The 21155-nt window shown below is 38.0% G+C and overlaps 1 protein-coding gene across 1 annotated transcript in view; it reads right to left on the reverse strand.

Annotated features, from left to right (window-relative positions):
* The window catches only part of LOC107668384 (partitioning defective 3 homolog B-like), a 319469-nt gene that overhangs the window by 279925 nt on the left and 18389 nt on the right, over window positions 1-21155 (reverse strand). Inside the window, exon 4 of the mRNA XM_016460232.1 lies at window positions 19054-19155. Within this exon, the coding sequence (XP_016315718.1) occupies window positions 19054-19155 (102 nt within the window). The remainder of the gene's footprint in view (window positions 1-19053; window positions 19156-21155) is intronic.

A 21155-nucleotide genomic window follows, 5' to 3' on the forward strand; every position in this document is an offset into this window, starting at 1 on the left:
TATGTATTGATAGATTAATGCTTATTAAAGCTAAAAGGTTATTCAGATTAAGAGCAGATTTGCATTTTGATGGTCCAAGCGCCAGTCTGTCACTTTAAGACAATATATTGACACACATCGGACACAACTGTTCTCCTCCACTTAAGACATAAACTGTGTTTAAGTAAATACTCTCCAAGCGGTCATTTTGACATATTTTTGTGTGTATTTGATCGATTGGACGCACCCGAAGCTCAAAGTGTAATTTGTTTGTCTGTTTTGGAGCGTGCCGCGTGCACACATTTCAGCATGGGGAACAGCGTCTCTTGTGCGGATTGTGCTTTCAACATTTTATTATCAAACATGTCCCGCAATTTAGCAACAGTAAAGATGGCATCTTACAACAGTCACCGATTGATCTGATTCTGACATTAAGTTTGGGTTTTAGGGAGGAACAAATGCGCACCGCTGTGAAGGGAAAGAAGTTGCGCAATACAAAACGCAGCTAGTTTTTAATAGTTTTACCTCAGGTCTTCTTTTGTATAATCCTTAGAAGCCAAAATTGAAATAAAAAAATAAAATTAGCTTAAAACAGCCACAGGCCTAAAGTGTAAGCAGATGTTTGAATGTTTAGTTCTCTCTTCTATCATAATTAAACAGGGCTTTCATGTTGCGCGTGCTGAAGCTCCTCCGCGTGAGCGCGATCTCGCTTCTGAATTGCGAATAGCAAAAATGCATCATAGACAAATGTTTGAAAAACAGCTGGCGACTCTGGTGAGATAGAATTTGCAAGATAATGTATATATAGCAATAATAAATGTATGTGTGTTTTATTAATTTTTCCAGTACCGATATCAGAACCGTTAACGTCAGAGCTTATCGATATTCCGGTCTTTCATAATTTAGCCCCAGGACCGATTAAATACCGGATTTCGGTACCCATCCCTACCAGCGACTAGTCGACGTCAAGCTTAAAGCGCCATGGCAGAGCATTGAAGTCGACTAGTCGGTGCAACCCCTAGTGATATGAGGCCACTTCTTCACGTCATCCTCCATACCATCTACCGCGGAGGGTAAAGGTACTGTTTCACCCTTTTTATGTTGGTTGAAGTTGTGTTCCCACATCGTTAGCAATTTTGGATCGCTAAATATTGAATGAGTGTCAACTGTTGAATGAATGAGTGTCACGTCCCTCGTTTACTTCGAACCGGAAGATGCTCCCACTTTTGACACAAGGCCTCGGGGCATAGGAAACTTGTGGATAGCTCTCGCGGTACTTTGATGTCATACATTGATTGGTCTGCACAGTGCCGCATCAAGTCGAACACACCTACTAGTATACACCTACTAGTATACACCCAGAGACGTGGCTCACACGTGAGGCTGTAGTGTGTAAGCGTCCCAACCCCCATTGATATAAGGCTACATTCACACTAGTACGTTTTCGTTATAAAACAGTGTTTTAAAATGAAAGCGATACTCGTCCATACTGGCATTTCCATTGGGCTTCAGAAAAGATCTCTGTCCACACTACATGACCGAAAACGCGTGTTGCGTGACCATTCATGCACACTGTAGCATCATGCTACATAAAACAATTTATAAGATTTATACTACGCTTTTACTCAAAACTCACATTAAACCACCAACGAGTGCTTGTAATAACTTGTGATTGCGATCTAATGTGTGATTTGGCCATATAATGTTGCTGCAATATGCTATTTGTAGCCTTTTATGTCAAGCTAATCGCTACACCTGCTTAGCTTTTCTCATGTAAACACCCTGTATTGTTATGAAAATAGGCAGAATCTCATGAAAATCACATGCAAATCATATACTCAGAGCCGATCCTCCCTATACGCAAAGTACGCATGTTGCGTAGGGTCCCCATGCTCTCAAAAATGATTTAATTTTAGTTTAGTTTTTGATTTTGGCCAGCGGCTATGAAAACATGAATGTCCCTTTCCTTAATGCGGTGCACTATCCCCACTTTCTACGTAACATGTCAAATCATCATCATGTCATATACAGTCTCCTGCCGTTCTTGCTCGATACTAAAAAAAAGAGTTAAAATCGCACTGATCCGCAGAAGAGGCACTGTTCCCCAAGCAATTTCCGTGTGTGCAATTCGAGACGGACTGAAACATGGACAAATATAGGCTACTTTTCACTTTGTATATGTCAAAATGTCCGTCTTGCTGAGTTTTCACTAAACACGGTCAGTTGTGTTTTAGTGAAAATAAACAGTCTGAAAAGTAATCGAATGCTAGTCAGTATCTGTGCATTCCGTGACAGCATCCTACTGTATAAACCTGCTGCTGTCTGTCATCATGTTAATCAAACAACAAAAGAAAATGAGAGAATTATTCACTGCTCTTCATTGAATATTGTATAACTTTGTTATGAATCAATTTATGTTTAATTTATGGTGAAGTCTATGTTAGTGCTTTATTTTTTACATTTGATTACTTAATTTCGGTAAAGTAGGCTATTATAGGCTAAATTGTTTAATTGTTAAAATAGTTTTTTATGAATGCACAGACAGCACCCCCCCACACACACACTTTTTCCACTTAAATTTTAAACTAAGTTTATTTAATTTTACTTATTTTAGCACTCAAGTTAAACTAAACAAAAATTAGAAATGTTGTTAGCTGAAATAAAATAAGTCAAAGATTTTTTATATTTTATTTAGTGCTGGGCAACGATTACAATTTTTAAACGCGATTAATCGCATGATTTTCTGCGGTTAAGGGGGTCCTAACGCAGCAGAGTGCAGCACGTGACAACACTTGATGGGCAAGTGTGGGTGCGGGCGGGCAGATAAGACACTCGGGTGTGCGGGATGCGGGAGAATAAGGGTGTACTCACACTAGGCAATCTTAACCGTGCCCGAGCGCGTCTGACCCCCAAAGCCCGGTTCGTTTGACTAGTGTGATCGCTCCGTGCAGCACTCGGGCGCGATTCGTTTAGCCGGCCCTGGCTCAGTTGGAAGAGGTGGGCCAGAGCGCGGTTCAGTTGGGCTCGGGCACGGTACGCATGTAGTGTCGGAGCGCTGAACTTCTGATACGTGCAGCATGATTGCGTGAACATTTCTGAGCGGCAAAAGTGATAGACCTGTAAAGCAATATATTGTGAGAGGGCTGTGTGTGTTACCACGTCCCAAACGACTCAAAATAATAAACCACAAAGTCAACAAAACGATGCACTCCACTGTGCTGAGCGAGAGCGCTTCTCTGCTGCCTTCACGTGCGGATTCTGCTGAAACTTCCTATTTCCCACTTATGAAGTCGTGAGCGCTTCATGTGAATGCTGCTGCAGTCTGAGGCCCACCCCAAATGCTCTCATTGGTTGAGACGCGTGATGACGCCCATCCCAAGCCAGCGATAAAGCGATAACGCGTTAACTTGCCCAGCCCTAATTTTATGCCATTTCATTTAACATTTATTTTATTTCAAGTAACATTATTTTGTAGTTTTAAACTATGTTATTGCTACCATGGTATCTGATACCAGCATTCTACCACAGCAGCACCCCATTATTTTTTTTTATTTTTTTTTTGTAAGGGTAGACGGAAGTGCATTTTCAAAGAAATATTCTCAATCCAAAGGAGCACTACACCTGTCCTGGGTTTCAGTCGTCACAGTGTAGCGTTTCTCCTCGGCGCTTCAAAACTTCTCTGATCTTCTGAAGTGGACAAAGAGAGACGGAAGGAGCGTTTGCAATGTAGAGAGGATTTGGACTGAGACAAAAGCCTATGAGAATAAAGCCCTCCTCTCTGTCTGGACGTCTGGCGGACCTCAGACACACACACACCCTGAGTCCTCAAACTCATGCCAGCTCATACTTCTGCTTACAGCAGAGCCCTGCAGTGCTGAGTCCAGTCCAGATCCACTACACCAAATGTCCCACAAACTAATCCGCCAGACACAAGACACTTATCTACGGCCTAAACTCTGAGAATCCCTTCCCAATGTTCAGAAGAGCAGAACTGCTGTTGACAAGCATGTCAACACTGCTGGATTTAATTCACAAAAAAACTGCTGCATTCATAATCTAACACTGTATGTTTAGAATCTTTTATTTTAGTTTTAAATGAAACTTGATCAAGTCACACTTCATTTTTTTTGCTGTTTTGACACAAGAGACATGACAGGAAAGTAACTCAAAGAAAGTCAAACACAACAGCCACACTTCAACTGCTTTAGACCATCAACACAGACAGTTCAAAGAGGAGGAGACATACCACTTGCATATAACTGTAATATGTTTAATGCTTAATATAGTGGATGTAGAAAAAGAAGTCACACCTTCCAGTTAAAAAAAAATCTAATTTTTGGTAATGACATTCCACACCCTGGAGTATGTATGCACAGTAGCTGGACCAACATGAAAAATACAGTTTTTATACCAGATTTGTGATGAAGAGTAGGGCTGTGACGGTCGCGTTACTGCCACCGGCGGTAGTGCACGTGACGTCACATACTCTATAACAAGCATAATACGAAGTTTTGTATACAAGTGTAATAACAGTAATAGTTGCAAATTGTTTTATTTAGACTATAAGTCTATGGTAATTCACAAATTACCTCAAACGCCATACACAGCATTTCCTTTAGATTGGCAGGTTTGAGCGCAGGAAAATACAGTTTATTCTGCATTCAGCAAATTAATTTTGTGTTGGGCGATGGACCTTGTTGGGAAACCAAATACTACATCACCGATCTGGAGTCATCTCCAATCATGTCACCCATCCACGTTTGTACAAGTGTCTTCAAGTTAACATGATCGCAAACGCCTGGCTGGTCAGGTTTGGTGAGGCTTTCTTCAAACTGGCCAAATACAAACGTGACAGCGATAAACGGTAGATGTTAACAAGAAATGTGGCAACGATTCCTATTTCAAAGAGAGCGCGTGCAGACGAGGAGTAAATGCACCCGCTTGCTTGACGGCGGAACAGTGAACCGTATCTACACCGGACACGACACTGCCGCGTCGCAACAGGTTTAGTCTGTCTAGTGTCTACACAGGACATTTGAACTCTGTGACAGTACCTCATAAACAGGACGAGGCAGTTTACTGTCGGCGATTTGTCATGTTGTGTCGCGTCACATCCAGTGTAGCATCACTGATTATGAGTTCTATAGTATTTTGTCGTGTCGCGCCGCTCTCGTCCGGTAGACGGTGTATTTAACTTTCTTATTAACTAACAAAATTATTATCATTCAATGCCATAGCCAAAACATGCTAAGACATGCTAACATGCTTAAAGGCAAAACATGCTAATGTGCTTAACACACTCCTTTATTTATAAATATTAATATTCATATTAAATATTATAATTTTATAAATATTACATTAACTTAAATGTTACTATAAATATAAAGTATTTTTTCTATTAAGTAAATGTTATTGCTTTTCAGTTTTTCATTGTAATTATTCAAGCAAACATTCAATAATAAAGAAAAAAAACACCCAATGCTTTTCATTGTTCTTATCAATATTGTTAATACAACATAATAAATAGACAGGACTGCAAGGCCAAATGCACAGATCCAATATTTCCTACCTGTTTACGTTCACTTAAAGCTGACATGAAATTAAAATTAAATTTTCTAAATGCATATTATTGATCTTATTATGAACCATCCATGCATGCTGCATACACATGCATACACATAATCCAAGCATTCAGATATGTATCCATCCAATCAACAAATGTTGGGTAGAACCAAGTCCTTGTCATACAGTTTTTCTTTTTTGACAATCCGTTTCACTCAGATGTATGTCACAGTACAAGAAGATCTGGCTGTAATTCCATTACATCGGGATTTGAAGAAAAACCAACATTTAATACTAGGGATGCACGATATTATTGGAGCGTTATCAGAATCGGCCGATAAAGGCTTAAAATGCAAACATCGGCATTGTCCGATTTGAAAAGATTATGCCGATATGCCTTGCCAATAAGACGAATAGTTCACAATGTGCTCAGGGTGTGCTAGCGATAAGATCCCGTCAGCAGTGTGGTCATTCTTGAAGTGAACTTTTGCCTGAATGATTCACTGTTTTGGATCACCACATTTAATCTGAGAATGCACATACAGAACGACGCTCCCAGTGTGCGATAGAGTCGACAGTTACTATCATGTTCAGTAGCAGCAGAGGCAGCCTCTCCCGGGTCCTAATGCCCATCCGATAAGGCGTTTTGGCCTACTTGTAATAAAATGAAAGTAAAATACACAAATACTTGTTTCTGTATAAATGAAGCAATAATTGATGCCATAAAATCACAAGTCTGTTTTGCTATAGCTTACATTAGGGATGCACCGAAATGAAAATTCTGGGCCGAAACCGAAACTACTGGATGCACTTGGCCGAAAACAGAAACTGAAATAAAAAATGCTTTGTAAATTATTTATTATTTTATTAAATATTATAAAGTAATTTTGTAAGACTTTGTAATTTAACTAAATATTTTTAATGATACTGAATTTAAAAAACACAGGCCAATAAAATAACCACACTTTTATTGAAAGTAACACAATAAAATCGGACAGAAAATCAAACAGAATCAGATAAAACTTTTTTTTTTTGACTAATTATCCAAACAATGTATAGTGCTAAAAAGCTATTATTATCAGAGCACAGCGTCACAAGAGGGTAGCGACATTTTACCAGTGTTGCTCAGTACAGCTGTACTACACCATGTTACAGCAGAGTAGCGCTATTGCAAGCAGAAAGTATACTACGAAGAAATTTACTGTCGGATTATTTGAGCGGACTTTGAGTGGAGTGTTCATATGGGCCGTGAGCAACTCAGCGGAACACATTCATAGAGCGGAATATTGAGGAGCGTCACACCGTGCAGTGACGACGGCTAGAGTGAGAGTGAAACCTGTGCGCTGAACACTGCTGGGCGGCGTGCCATATATTTTCGGCTCATATTTTCAGCTCTTTTTGGTCGAAAACTGAAAATGCCATTTTCGGCCGATAATTTTCAGTGGCCGAAATTTCAGTGCATCCCTAGCTTACATGAATAAAAATCACAAACATGACTCTTGTAAATTAAATAATTGAATATATACAGATTTATTAATTAATATGTAATTATTTTTTCAAATGGATTATGAAAACATAAATACAGGGAGCTCTAAAAGATTTTTATTTTTACAGCTCTTTTGCTTTAGACCGTCTTATTAATGTTAAATCCACAAATAAAATATTAAAGGGTTAGTTCACCCAAAAATTCTGTCATTAATTACTCACCCTCATATCGTTCTAAAACCGCTTCGTAAAATTACAGTTGAACCCCTGATGTCACATGGATTATTTTACCGATCTCCTTGCTACGTTTCTGGACCTTGATCGTGTTAATTACATTGCTGTCTATGGGAGGGTCAGAGAGCTCTCAGAACTCATCAAAAATATCTTAATTTGTGTTCCAAAAATGAACGGAGGTCTTACGGGCAAGGTTACTTTCGTAAACGAAAACTAAAACTAAGACTAAAACGATTGATGAAAAAACTATTTCGTAAACTGAAATAAAATAAAAACGTCAAAAATAATTGAAAAACTAAAACGAAACTAAACTAACAACAGTTCTGAAAACAACACAAAACTTTTGCCTAGCATCTTGTGATCACTCCCACAGGCTTTTGAACAAATGTACATTGGCTAAATCACATCATACACACAACACTCATTTTACATATAGAACACAGTGAAAATTACATGAATATGACATTGGGCAAAAGCATGAAGCGCAGCATAATTTCAAATCACGAGTTTAAAGTTTGTCGATCGCGCATCTCCAGTGAATCTGGACTCTCCTCCTGTCCACATTCAATTCGCACGGACCGACCTTCACACAGAGAACACGCGATCATGCAGGATACAAATGCACACTTCAAAAGATCTCACAACTGGATCAGACTAAGTTTGCAGGGTTTTTGAAATTAGATGTTCATTAGTCATTCTCCTTTGTTTAACAGTTCTATCTGATTATTAAGACAGATTTCTGTCCGTATTAGACAGAACTGTTAACGACAACAGCGAACAAGGAGAATATGAACAATGCGTGCGCAGGCGCTGCCGTTCTCAGTGCCGTCAAAATAAAAGTCCTGCCTCTAATGCATCAGCTAAAAAGAAAAACTTATTGGCCGATGCCTATATTTGAAAAATGCCAAATATCTGCCGATATATCGGCCTTGGCTATATATTGGTCGACCACTAGCCCTAATTCATACCTCTAAAAGATGTGCATTTTGACCAAGTGTATTCTAATACACGGATGGAAACATGAACTTCAAATAAGGATTTTGCCACAGAGGAACATGTGCTAACTGCTAGGCCATGACTCCAACGATCCTGTTACAGTGTTCATCTGGTTTCATTGATGCATCATTCGGCACATTTGCGCACATCATAACAACCCGACCTGTCAGCGATCACAAAAAGATTTCATAACACACTATTATTGACACAACACTTCATTTAAGATGGCTCCATTTCCTCAAGTCTCAACCCCAGAAAAAGAGAGAGGAGGAATGGGAGGGGGTCTTCTCCATTCATTCCCCTCACTGCTAGACCGTGACCATATCATACCAGCTCCATTATCAGGGTTCAAGCCCAGAGTAAAGTGGCGCTCGCGACTCCCTCCCAAATCGCTCATGTCTGTTTTCGCTTGAGCGGATGATAAATTAAAGCCTTGGAACAATAAAAACAACATCGGGGAAAAGAGAGCAGGGAGCAGAGTCAATACCCATCCACAAGCGCCCTAAATGACCATAAATTAAAACCTACGGACCACGCAGGGGGTCAGGGTCTCTTCAACAGCATTTTTCACCCTCGATGCTTCAGAGCCGATTGCTTTTTAGGAATCTTTGAATTTACGGTCGAGGTGAACCCCACAGTATAACGGGTGGCGGCACAGAAGCTTGTGGGAGGAAGATCACGGCTAAACTGACTGGATGAGATGAGATGGCCTCTCTGGTCCAGACCGGCTGTGCAGTGTTAGTTCCTGCTGGGCCTGGGTTTCAGATGCCATCGCTCCTGCCAGCTCCAAGACCATTATTTTCATCCATCACCTCCTGCTGAATATTCATCAGCTCATGCAAGCGGCCCGACCAATGGGGCAGTGAGCCTGCTGGGGGTTAATGGCGATTGGATGAGGGGGAGTACGGCAATCAAATCACACAGCTTTTCACGTCTCGGCTTCTATGGAGAGCAGACAGCAGCACTGCTGAGAAGCAAGAATGGCTGTTAATTAATCTTGATTAACCTATTTAATTAGCATTAAGTGAGATTTTAAGGAGGCCTCACTGTAATCAGTTTAAAAGAACAATCCCCATCTAAACCCAACAAAGATAAGGAAGAGAGTGGCGAAACAGGGCTCTCATGTTGTGTTATCTTTTACGCACATGCAATCTCGCTAGCCCTGAAGAGAGCTGATTTGTGGTACTATGGAGAGTTTAATTACTCCAGATGAAGCACACAGACGTTCTAATCCCTCCAAATGTCGGAGAATTTTCCCAGTGTACCATTACCATGGCTACACACATACACTAAGCGGTACCGCCTCGGGCTAAATAAAGTCTATTGTTCATGACATACCACATAAAAATTATCTAGACCGGCACGCAGGCACATCTTTAAGCATAAATATTGGGCGCAGATATTGTGCAGCCATTCAAAGATAAAGTAGTGATCACTGCTACTAAGAACAAAATTATCAAAGGATTGTAATTTAACACTCTTAGACATTAACTGATCAACGATTTATAAAACTGATATCAACTGACGATTGTTCTGCAAGCCGAATTAGACGATTCAAACACAGCTCTGTAAATGATACGGCAATACGATAGAATCTTTTTTACTGTTGCATGATCAGAGATGGAGGAATTTATTACTATGACTTTCTCACAATTGTAAAAGTACTTTATAATGCATGTGACAAGAATACACAATTTTTACAATGTGTTTATTTTATTACTATTGTTGGCAGGAATGGAGGGAATACGCATTTTACAAATACATAAGTTATCATTATTTATTTATTTAACAACTAAGTATTAATATTAATATAATTATTAATAGGGCTGGGAGATAAAACGATAATGATAATTATTGTGATATAATTTTCCTCGATTAAACGATAACAAGAATTCATTAAATGTCCGATATAAATGTTTATGCACCAAAAGCATTTAGACGTTTTAATTTAGACATATTAAATGTATTAAAGTAGTAACAGAATATAATTATAGTATTTTTTGTGAGTAAGCTATAGTGTTTGTGCATTTAAATGTATTTAGACTACTGTTTTTCATACAAATACCAAGAAACCATGTAGTTACATTTTTACCATGGTATTGAGGTGCTATGTATGTGGTTTTAACTGGTTATCATGATCTAAATGCTATTACGGAAGACCAATGGTTAATTTCACAATATAAAAATTAGGTTGTTACAATTTTTACAGATGTTACTGTTTTTGATAATGAACATGAATTTATATCTGCATCCTAACTCAAGCTACTTCTACTGTCAACTCAAGTTACTGTCAAATGTGCATTTTTTAACAAATTTCACTTAGGAGCAAAAATCTGCCTTTAAACTTGAAAAAATAAAGATTGAAAATGTATTGTGATAATTATCAATATCAACTGATGTGAAAAAAATTTATCAATTTTTTGCCCATATCTCCCAGCCCTAATTATTAATATTAATAATAATTAGTTGTAAATGAAAAATGGCTGGAATACACAATTTTTACAAAATGTTTTAATACTACTACTACTACTAATAAAAATAATAATTGTTATTAACAACAATAAAAATTAGTATTTAATAAATATTAAGTAACTCAAATAAATGAAGTAATTAGACACATAAAAATATTTAATATATATAAAAATATTTTTAACGCTTCTGGTTAGAAAACATACATTATATCTTGGCCTTAAGTACCTCTTTAATGAAAAGAACATCAAGCATTCAATCGCATACTTTAAAAGGAAATCACATCTGGTTATCGATCTTTCCTCCTCCAGACCTAATCAAGAAACTGATGTACAGTACAGGTGCAGAACATTCAGTTAAAATCAGCAACGCAATAAGTCTCCAGGACCTAAAAACTTCCGGCTTGGCAGTAAGTACACAATCACATCCTCACACTCACCGAAAGCTCAACACAAGTGTAAACTGAGATATGCCACAAGACGAGACCACAAGACAAATTAACAAAGATTTAGACAATGGCAAGCTTTCTGGTTTGATCTTCAGTGAGTGAAACCGATGTCATTGTGAGCGCTTTCAACACATGCTAGGCTCAGGAGAGCCGGAATCAGAAGTTGAGAACGTCATGATACACATAAAGGCCTTTCCACACTGAGTGTGATGCGAAAAAGTGAGGCGAATCGCCGATACGATAGCTAGGTTGGACCACACTGGCCGATACCGATTAATTAACCAATTGTTTTAAAATTGATACTGAACAAAAACTAATAAAATAGTGCTTATTAACAAAAACAGTACTGAACCATACTAGTAGTAGTAGTAAAAATAATAATAATAGTAATAGTAAATGTTGACATTAACACACTCTAGGAACAACAAGGAACAATACTTACACAGCTTTCATTAATCTTAATGCTACAAATGGACTCTTATTTTAAAGTGTTGCCACTTAATTTCAACTGTCATGCTTAAAGATGCACATCTTTAAATATATACACAAAGGCTATAGCATTAAAATTATATACACAGCCCTCTACGAACACCTTGGCAATTGAATCGCCATTGGCTAAATGGCACAGTTTTAGAAATATCTGAAAGTACACTCTTAACATCAGTCAGTCAAGCATTATAATACGATAATCAATATTATTTAATGATAGAACTTTTGTAATTAGAATTAAAACTTGATAACCATGTATGAATGTATATTAGTCATTTTAACTGAACTTCGGACTGGTGGTGGTGCTTTTTTGGTCATTCAGTGTGCTATAAAAAAATACCATGAGCTGCATACAAAACACATACAGAAAATACAGTATATCGTCAATCATATGTCTATTTGCTTTCATATTTCATGTCTAGAAAAATGTTTCACTCGATTTTTTTAATACGGAAGATCTAGACTAGAGAGTGAACGCGCTCTGACTCATAACACTTGCACACGTGGAAGAAAACAGACAATGCTCTCCAGATCACATGATTCAGTGGAGAATTATTAGAAATGTTATTTTGTACAAAGACCATGTGAGAATAAATCAGTTCTCAAATACCAACGATAACAAGAACTCAGCATCCCACTCTCTTATGCGGGATACTCTTCTTCTGTGTTTGTTTTCACTAGTTTTCGAAACCATTTTGTGCAACAGCAGCTGCTCCGGTCACGTGATCCTAACTCAAATGTTATTGGACGGCCCATGTTTTCGCGTTGCGAAACTGAAAAGATTCGTCGGACTGGTGTAAAAAAAAAAAAACATTCGCATTTTCGGTGTGCAGATGTTTGCGGTCTATATGGAAGCATCCATAGGAATCTGTTGTTTTATTCCAGCGCGTCATCGCGTCCGATATTCGTTTCGCTTTTTTGCGCTCAGTGTGGAAAGGCCTTAAGAAAGCGGAGACACAAATAACAAGCCCCTTAAAGCAGTAACACTCTACTCAGTGAGACATGAACATTATCAAGGTTTCAGGCAAGACTATACCGAAACGTATCTTAGCACACTCAGGCAATGTGAAACAGGCTTGAAGATAAAAAAAAAATTTAAATACAAGAGTTGAAGTCTAGCAAACCTGTCAAGACACAGCAAGCTACAAGAGTGTGTGAGTATCAGCAGTACAGCGAGCCGAGAGCGTGTGACTGATTTGAGCCCGGTCAGTCCGTCTGCCTGCCCTCAGTCCGTGATGAATGACTGGAGCTTTTAATTAACCTCCTGCACACACATCAATATTATTCACACACATTACTCCATTCTCCCTGCTCTCCCATTACACCTTAACCTTTAAGATACAGTTTTGGGGCGGTTTTTGAAATACCATGAGAAATTAAATATTGTAAATACTGTAGAAAGTGTAGAGAAAAATCTATAAATAAGTGTTTTGCTTTGCCCTTTTTGCTTGGTTTTAATCTTGTTTTTGCACAAGTGGCTAATGCAGGATGTTTAAATCTGGATAAAAACTAAAGTCTACACTATAAAAGACCTCTAGAGGGCAGAAAGGAACAAGTGTGCTGCACTACTCATCGGCCCCTAACCATACAACAAGTCGGCAGCACAGATTCAGATGAATATTCTAACGTCTTTCTCTGTTCATATATTGATGAGAGTTTTGACTAATGTACCATTTTTTGCCTCCAGTTGAAGGTGAATCAGAGCTGTGAGCATATCATTAACACGTGCAGGCATCTGTGAGCATGCGAGTGCATGTGAGCGTGCTGTGGAATGTTTCATATGAAAAGTAAATCAGAAATCTAAAAAAACTTTGTGACTTTACAACTTCAGCAATAAAACCAGAGCCCATCTTCACACCAGTCAGACTAAAATAGAAGACTGGTTCTTAAACCTGTTTCACTGTCTTTTTTTGTGATTTTTCCAAAACATTTTAAAGAACGTTCAAGTTTGAGTGAGAAAAGGAAACTTAGGTTCACCCAAAAATTTTAATTGTTCCATCATTTATGTTCCAAACCTGTATGATTTTGTTCCGTGGAAAACAAAAGGTGAGTTTTCAGGGAATACTGTAGCCACTCTCTTCGATACACTGGAAGTGAATGGCGACTGAGACTTTCAAGTCTTCTGCAGCCATACGATAAATTTTGTGTGAAGAACAGGAACAGAAATAACTTTCTCAAGATTTTCCAGTCAAAAGCAACTTAAATTTCAGGACATTCCTCATGTAAATCTATCATACAGCTTTAGAAGATTTAGCATATTGTTTTATGGTGTTTTTGATCCCTTCTGAACCTTGACAGTGCCTGGTCACCATATGCTGTTACTGAATGCGAAACTACATCACTATTCATCAAAATTTGTCCTTTTGTGTTAAATAGAAGAAAGAAATATTCTATTACTTAAAAGGAATAGTTCTCCCAAAAATGACTCCAGACACGATTCCTGTCGATCAATTTACATCTTGAGAAGTGAAAAGCTGCAATATACAAATTTATTATAAAGATGTTTTTAACTTCAAAATGTTGCTTCTAGCTAAAATACAAGACCTTTATCCATAATACTGTTTTCTCCAGTGAAAAAGTCATCTCGTTTGAATCAGGTGAGAAATATGCACCGATCAAGCACTGTTTACAGTACAAGCAAAAACTGTTCTAAACAAATATGTTGGTGTATTTAGATGCGAGAGGACAAAAGAGGATGGACTTTTTCACTGAAGGAAGCGTTATTATGGATTATGGACTTCTATTTTAGCCAGAAGTGATAGTTTAAAGTTAAAATGCCTTAAAGATAGATTTGTTTCTTACAAACATGCAGCTTCTCATTTCACAAGACATTAACGGATGGACTGTTCGTGTGGATTATATTTTTTTAATTTTTGGTGAGCTATTCTAGTTATGCACCAGAATATAATATATAAGTCATTCAGAATGTAGTTTAACACTTGTGAGTGTATCCACTACAGGCCAAAGCAAACACATCTTATAATCTGCCTTCAGGTTATGTGTGTGTGTTAGCAGTCGAGTCAGTGGTATGCTAGCTTCATTACAGAGAGAGTGGCAGAGTAATTACCAGAATACGGCTTGTGTTTTTGTTGACAGAGGAAGATCTGACACTCTAACAACACGAATGGCACATTCCACAAATGCAAACATGCACCTTATGTGGCAGCTCTGAAAAACTGATTTTAAAAGTACATTTAACAGGCAGCACATACCTTCTTTAAAGTCATTACTTTATATAAACACTGTTTTGAAATCACTCAAACGCTGCAGCACTGTACAGAAATGTCCTGATGGAAAGAAAATCCTACTCCTGGCTTACAAATAGCAAAGAATAATTATTGGATCACCAAGATACAGTAATGCAGGCTGTGACATTTGGGAAGTTGTCACCATGGCAACATCACTACAGTGAGAGCTCATTCCACATCCCGATCTGGATTTATGAGTAAATATCCGCTCTAACAGAATAAAGGCACAATACCATCAGGAGACTGCATGCCAGTCTGAGTATGGAAGAAATGGTGAGGAGTGAGTTCATGCTTTTATTTAAGTGCATGCACATGTGAAATACAGTCAATTACTGCACAGAATATTCACACCAATTAATGTTCAAGACAGCACCAATGTTTCCTCTTCCAGCACTAAATCCACAGCACCACAAGAAAAGAGATCCCAGACTATTTTACCTGCAGTCTGAATTTAATGCAGTGGACTTTTTTTTAATTAAAGATTAATCTTTGGTTAGACTACAAAAGTTCAGTCAAGAGCATTGAATGTAGGGGTGGGCGATATGGCAAAATATAATTTCACGATTTCTATTTAGTTTTTGTTTTTTCAGGGAAATCATGATTCACTATTTTAATCACGATTTTTTGTCATGTTGGTCTTACTATTTTGCAAGTTGTCTGAGCAGGACAGCCAAACTAATTTCCCTATTTTAAAAACAAAGCATTACAAGGTAACAAATTATAAAATAAAAACAAATGGCAGATATTTAGGCCAAAGTGGGCGAAGATAAAAATCTTTGTCATTATTTTATCTTTGTTATTAAAAAATAAGAACAAAGATACACATTACAAATACACATAATGTACAAATAAAACAAACAGTGCTTTATTTTTCAGGGACAGTAGGTGTATTTAGCAGCAGCATTCAAGAAACTGAATGAACAAATATAAAAATAGAACACTATATACACACACTTCACTGTATAAATTATACACTGATTCTTAAAGCAACTGTATTAATATTCTTCAGTCAAGAGCAAGCGGCAACTTTCCGGTCTCTCTCGTGAAGCCAACACGGAAGTGACTAAAACTGCAATTCATCGACTGGCCGCTAGAGGCTGGCTCCAAAAGGGAGTCAGTCCCATAGACTCCCCATGTTAAAATGCCCAACTTTACAGCAGAAAAAAAATGTTTACAGCCTGGTACAAAAAATTATTTTGGTCTATATAGCTAAAGGGGGGTGAATTTTTTTATAACTCATCCGCTTAAATTATATTAAGCCTTAAAATTCTGCATAATTAAGGGCGTGGCCACTTGAGTGACAGCTGGATTGCCGCTGCTGTCACTGGCGTCGAGTTAGGTGGGCGTGGTTTCAGCAACCTCTTTGCCCATTTTCGATTATCCGGGAGTGACGCGCGGTGACGTGCTGCCAAGATGGCGACGGCCGGCTCCACCCACTTTGAGCTTCAAAACCGTTCCATCAACTGTCCCGAGTGTGTTTCACACTGACCCCTGGCCATCGGGCAGTCCTTATTGTTGAGCCTTGATATGTGAACAGCTTATTATTCTGTGCTGCCTGTTCTCTATATGTGTGGTTCAAAGAGACAGGTTTCCTGTAGTGTACAAGTCAGCAGGCATGATTAAATGCATTGCTTCTTTTTAAAGCATTGATTTAATTAATCTTCAACTGTATTAAATTAACACATAGAATCAACAGTCTCAAATTAAAATATGGTAGCAAAATAGCAGTAGCAGTATTGTTTTTTATAGACATAGTTAGGACTAGAGGTCGACCGATAGTGGATTTTGCCGATACCGATAGCTAGATTGGTCCACACTTGCCGATACCGATTAATTAACCGATAGTTTTAAAATTGATACTGAACAAAAACTAAAATAGTGCTTTAACAAAAACAGTACTGAACTATACTAGTAGTAGTAGTAAAAAAAATTAAAAAATAATAGTAAATGTTGAAATTAACACTCTAACAAGGAACAATACTTACACAGCTTTCATTAATCTTAATGCTACAAATGGACTCTTATTTCATAATCTTTAAATCATGACCATTTTTCATCTTTCATATTCAAATTATTCCTCAGAAATGGGCTGCATTCCCTGTGGCTAAAGCCTATAAAACACTTCCACACTTTGATTATAAAGCGATATCCCAGAAATCATCTTGCTCCGAGAGAGAGAGCATGCAACACATAATGCCTTGTGCCTTCACTTCTATTAATTAGTTTGCAGAAATCAAAAGCTTTGCACCTGATGTCTGAGAGAATTCAATTAAGAGGCAAATGCCCTTTTGTGTTATTGAGTTAGGAGTGGCCACACAGCTCAGTATAATAACCTCTATACAGAGAAAGGACAAACAGAATACCCAGAGGGCTCATTGGAGAGACCACTCTTTCCTGAGAGGGTGGTCCAAATGGCCTCCTCTAAAGCAAATGTCAACGATGCGCTTTCCATATGAATCCAGGAACCGTATGCTGTGTTTCCATTATAAATAGAAAATGACCATCATTTCCATAAAAGGTTAAAAATACATTACGGTTAAAAAAATTAGCATACCCTCCATAAAACATCACCAAAGTACTTCACATTCAGCAATGTATATTTAACATTTTCTACTTTTTCACAGCACATATATTTGGTGCATATGGCATTGCAACCTAACCTGTGATTTTTCATATTCATGTGATTTTGTTTTCCATAAATTCTCACATTTTTTCACAACTTCTCAACAAATCTTCTCACATTTGTGAGAGTAAATGTGTTCTGGTGTTCTTTCCTGTTCCGTTTTGTTGCTCTGGAATAACTGACATTGCCAACTAATGGCACTATTAACAGTACATCAAATAATATGAAAAGCCAATGCACCCTAGCTAATGTTTTACAGTTTTATTATTTCATTGCTATTGGACCAAACACCTACACACTGAACAAAGCCAACGAGAGACTTCTATCTGGCAGATTTCTTTATGAGTTAGGTCAGCGTTCCCTGCACCACTGAAGCTACAGCACCCCAGCAAAATAAATCATAGGTTACCTATTAGTCTCAGCTTCAGACGTCACGCCCATGGACCGTTGGCTGAACGTCTGATGCATATGGCACACAAAAGTGGAAACACTTCAGGAGTTTCGAAGTCGTCATCGGATTGGTTGAATTATACAGGATATCTGGGAGACGTGTGTGTCACGTTCTTTAATGTTCCGCCTGGAAACAAAGATGCCATGGCACCAAACCATCTCACGAAAGAAGAAAGCCGTCGTGTTTAAAACTGTGACGATGAGCGCTTATCAGGATCAACTAAATGCTGGATTCTCAAAAGTATGTGAAATATTTCAAGTTCGCGGCATAGAATCTTTAAAATACGTCAGAGAGTTTTACACACCGGTCTGTTATTGTGGTGACATTTCCACGCCCCGAAGCGTGACGCTGAAACGAAACGAACTGTGATTGGTTGTTTGACATGTCGGTCAAACGTCCTCATGGGCGGGCCTTGGCCAATGAACGCTGCCATGAATTCCAGACCTTCAGCCGTCAGTCTGAAGGTCTGGCTACGCGAGACTACCTAGATGTAAACTTCCAGCTTGAATTGAAGAACCGGAAACCACAACATCACAACACATCTTCTATTGCGTCTTCACTGGCTACAGCCAAAAATAAATATAAACCGCAACCTCTGTAATTCTATTCACATAAGAATAACTCATGAACCAGTTGAGTTTTCGTATTAGTCACAAATTATTCATTGAGTTCTTGAGTATGATTAAATTAAATTAAAATCTGATTCATTTACTGAACTGTCTGAAAAACATGTTACATACATTAAATCATACTTTTGTTTGTAGTTAAGACCAATTATAATTTTATAATGTATTATAATAAGAACTCCCTGAACACTGAATTCTACAGGAAACACTGAATTAGGTTTAATGTAGGCCTTAATGTTTACTTCAGGCTGTTGAAGATGCAAATTATACTCAAAGCTAACAGCAATGGGCAATTATTGACAATCAGTTTTTATGTTTAAAGGTCTATGATTCAGCAATTCACAATATTTATGACTTTGAGCTTAGCATTATTCTTTAGAGGATGTAACAACATACGTCTTGTGGATCCAATATTAATACCCGACTGTTTCCCTCAGCCTTACCTTGTCCTTGTCCTCTACCAGGTCTGTAAGCACATCATCAGGATCCAGAATTCCCCCATCACAGTACTCAACATGGTGGGTTCGTACCAGGAAATCTCCCTCCTGCGAAACAAGTGTCAGTGTTAATAATCAGCAAGACAATATGTATTGATCTCAGACTTATCGGTTACCCAGGTTTCCCACAGTGATGTCTAAATTGTAACTATTCTTTAAAAAAAAAGCATTGACTTGAGCCTGCCCATCAGGGCTAACAATACTCAATGCGTTTGTGCTATCTTTAGAGCAGCGTGTATCAGGGCACTCTCATGTACAAGGAGCACAGGACATCTTTCATTACAGTGAACACACAACTCCTCTACAACAGACTCTAAAACTCCTCTCCTAGAGGGGGAGTGCCACAAGGCCCTATCATGGGCCCGATTGACTTTTCTGCTTAATGCTGACAAAACACAAAGCAGAAAACATCAACATCCAGTAGGGGTGTAACGATTAACTGCGAGCCGGTTGAAAATCGATTCAAATATGTGACGATTCAAATCAGTTGAGATGCTAAACAAATCGCGATTCATTTAGGTGTAGGAGTTTATATGAATGTATGTCTGAGGGGAACTTACTGTCTTTAGAAAAGTTTAGATGGTATTTTTTCTTTTCATCTTGCCTCTGTATAATGCATATTAAAGTTCATACGTTCAGCGCTGCTTTGTTTACAGCGGAAACCAGGAAACGGTTTAAGCGCCACCTGCTGGCAGAGAGTGAATCTGCATCTCATTCAGCTCTGCTGTTTCATGCAGATATTTTTATTTATAGTTTCACAAAACTGAAGTCAAACCATTCTGTTTTTGCTTCAAAAATCGAATCGTGAGTTGAGTGAATCGTTACATCCCTAACATCCAGTCATCCACAAATCATCAAACCATTGTAAACTCACAACTGCCACCAACCAGGTCCCAGGGACCGGAGTGATGTAACTCCAAATCTGAGCTCCAAATGACAAATTTATTTTATTCCAAGAAGTTAGGTATAAACAAGGCATCTGCACAACAAACAAAATAAAAATAACTGCTTTATTTATTTAGAAGCAGGGTAATTAAAATTTCATTTTTGTATTGTAATTTTTGTCATTTTTATTTTATTAATCAAAATACAATGCCCACAAAATTATATTCAGTGTTGGGCTGCCGAATCTCCAAACGCGTGCATGTTGAGAGGCGAGCTGAGATATAGTACTATGTCTTCAGCTGTTTGCAACAAAACTTTATAGTTTTGTTGCAAATGAATTAAGAATTTATAGTGCTATATATCAGCTTAATTAAACATAATTTCATCTTCTTAGTTGAATCTTTTGAAATCACAATAAAAGCGCATACAGAAATCGAGAAAGCAGAATCTAAATGTAATTTTATAACAAGTAATTTGATTCCTGACCTTATGCATCTGATCTGATTTCCGAAATTGGAATAGCTTTTCGATGCCCAACCCTCCTACTAAATGGTGACTATGGGGCTATGTAAAATATTTTTTACAACTTACTAGGTTTATCATTTGTCTTTTTTTTTCCGATAATGTCGATAATCGTCTGTTACCTGACTGTTGACATCGACATCGCGATGCTTACGAGACATCGTCGATATACGATAATATCGTCATATCGCCCAGCCCTAGTTTTATTTTACCTGACTTTTATTTGGGCATATCCTGTTTATGTTGGCTTATGTGGGTCAGCAGAGCTGTCAGCTTTCACCAGACAAACTGAGGTTGTGTGTATGATTCATATTTACACAATTTTCATAAAATAAATAAAAGGTCAGTCTCTCAGCAATACAGTAAAACAGTCAGAAGATATGACCTTCTCTCAGCACATACTGACATACATGAACATGTGCATGACCTAGACAAATATACAATGTTTATTCCTGCTTGAAAAGCAAAATGTTATTGATAGTGTAAAAAACATCAACTTTGAAGCACATGTGATTGATGGACTAGCATTACTCAACATTACTTACTACCTTACAGCAACACTACATGCAATGAAGGTAAAATTGTGAAAAAATAATAGTTAATTTAAATGGAACCGGAATTGGAACCGGGAATCGGAAAAT

Source organism: Sinocyclocheilus anshuiensis, unplaced genomic scaffold (genome assembly GCF_001515605.1).
Source record: "Sinocyclocheilus anshuiensis isolate Anshui unplaced genomic scaffold, SAMN03320099.WGS_v1.1 scaffold1237, whole genome shotgun sequence".
NCBI classification, from domain to species: Eukaryota; Metazoa; Chordata; class Actinopteri; order Cypriniformes; family Cyprinidae; genus Sinocyclocheilus; species Sinocyclocheilus anshuiensis.